The sequence below is a fragment of the Rhagoletis pomonella genome, unplaced genomic scaffold, assembly GCF_013731165.1.
Source record: "Rhagoletis pomonella isolate Grant_MI unplaced genomic scaffold, Rhpom_1.0 Rhpom_scaffold_21845, whole genome shotgun sequence".
In the NCBI taxonomy this organism is placed as follows: Eukaryota; Metazoa; Arthropoda; class Insecta; order Diptera; family Tephritidae; genus Rhagoletis; species Rhagoletis pomonella.
This window is the reverse complement of record NW_023480365.1, coordinates 1-2188: the sequence shown is the minus strand read 5'-3', so window position 1 is coordinate 2188 and position 2188 is coordinate 1. Positions and strand designations below refer to the sequence as shown.

The 2188-nt window shown below is 45.7% G+C and overlaps 1 protein-coding gene across 1 annotated transcript; it reads right to left on the bottom strand.

Annotated features, from left to right (window-relative positions):
• Positions 1-2169, bottom strand: LOC118732532 (the record flags this gene model as incomplete). The annotated part of the gene is given in 1 exon segment (XM_036461664.1): positions 1-2169. A coding segment is annotated over 1 exon segment (1896 nt), but the record flags the coding sequence as incomplete, so codon positions are not given.
• Between the last annotated feature and the right edge of the window lie 19 nt (positions 2170-2188).

Here is a 2188-nt window from a genome sequence, read left to right as displayed (position 1 = left end):
TCGTGTTTTAGCAGCAACAAATGCGACGTCAACTTCGCATCCTCTTTTCATGCGCAGATACGCAACGGCAGCATAGGCAGTGGCGCTTGCATCGGCAAAAACATGTAATTCTACATCATCGGCTGATGGTAATAACGGTGAATAACATCTGGGAGTAGAAAATTGTTCCACACGTTGGAACTCCTTCCACCAGGCTGCCCAATAGGCTTGCATTTCATACGGAAGCGGCTCATCCCATGTTATTTGCATCTTCCAGGTTGCTTGTAATAAAAGTTTGGTGTATATCATGAAATTAGCTAAGAGTCCAAACGGATCGTAAACCGACATAACGATTCCAAGCATCTCTCGTTTAGTTGGTGGGCGTTTACATTCCAAAACGTCTTTTGGCACTTTATGGAATTTGAAATGGAACTCGAATGTGTCTTTGTTTGTGTTCCAAAACATTCCCAGTACTTTCTCGGTACTATTTCCTCTTTCCAAGTTGAAGCTTTCTCCTTGGACGACTTCATCGTTATTGAGCTTGGCTTCCAAACTTTTGCAATTCGATACGAAGTTTCGAAGTTTAAACCCGGCGGCAGCATTAATGCGAATGGCTTCTAAAGTAATTTCTTCGGCTTCTTGCGTGCTGTCGAAACTAATGACGAGGTCGTCAACATACGTGTTTTCGATAACAGCGTTTGCGCCCATGGGCATCGCCTCCATATGGCCTTCAGCGTTGACGTTTTTCACGTGCTCAGCGCAGCATGGTGAACACGCGGCACCAAAAATCATCGACACCATTTGGTAAACTTGAATCGGCGTTGAAACGCACCCATTCCTCCATAGGAATCGCTGCGAGTCTTGATCGGCATCGCGTATTCTGACTTGCGAGAACATTTCCTGTATATCACCCGCTACAGCCACAACACCCTGACGAAACTTAGCGATAATCGTCCAAAGCGGCTGAGCGTGCTCCGGTCCCTTTAGGAGTGCCGAGTTCAGTGATATGTTCGACGTAGCGGCGGCAGCATCGAATACAATGCGAAGCTTATTCGGTTTGCTTGGATTCACCACTCCAAAATGTGGCAAATACCAAGTGGTAGGGCTTTCACAGTTAGCTTCTTCAGGCTCCAACAATCGGGCATATCCCTTCGCGATATATTTGTCGATTTCTTTTCTATAATTGGCGGCAAAGGCGGCATCTCGTGTCATTTTGTTCTCAATGTTGAGCAACCTCTGTTTGGCCATGGCATAACTTTTAGGCAAATTTACATTTTCTTCTCGCCATAGCAGACCAACTTCGTATTGCCTTCCGATGTTTTTTGTTGTTTCAGCAAGAATTTTCTTGGCCCGGGCGTATGAATCAGATTCGAGCACAATGTCAGAATTTCGTACACCAAAACTGTCGGCAGCAAAATAGTCTTCGACCACCTTTTGTAGCTCCTTAAGCGCTTGACCCTCACGCAGATGAAGTACACGTGGCTCGGCGTTGCTTCGTGAATTAGTAGGACCAAATGCGGTCCAACCTAATTTGGTTAAGGCTGCGATGGGTTTGTATGGCCCATCCTCTACAATGTGTTCTGTCACCTCAAGGAAACAGTTATCCAAACCCAACAGCAGAACAGGCTTGGCATTATCGTAATTTTTTATCGGCAGCGACTTCAAATGTGAATGATCATCTCGACAGAAAGTTTGTGTTGGCAGATTTAGGCTTTTGACTGTGCGTATGTTCTTTATATCATACGTTGACGACTTCTCCGCATGACCCTTTATGGCCAAGGCTACTTTACGTGACTTCTCTGTTGTCCTCTTGTCGTCATACCATTGCAGTGTGAGTGGTGCGGCGTTTCCTCTAAGGCCTAGGCTGTTGGCTACCTTCTCCTCAAGCAGCGAAATCGATGACCCTTCGTCAAACATGGCGTAAACGGAAATTCTTCCTAGTGGACCTGACAAGATGACCGGCAATATCTTGAAAAGGTGTGAAAGAGAGCGTTCTTCGCGGCAGTTGAGTATGTGCTCCCTTTCTTCGTTGTTTGGCGTGACTGGCTTTGGAGGCTGCTTGGCCTCAGAATGAAGTAATTGATTATGCAGGCGCACGCATCCATTTATGCCACATGGCTTCTTTTTAAAACAATCGGTCAGGCTGTGTCCAACCTGCAAGCATGAAAAACATAAACGGTTACGTTTTACAAATTTCCACTTATCGTCT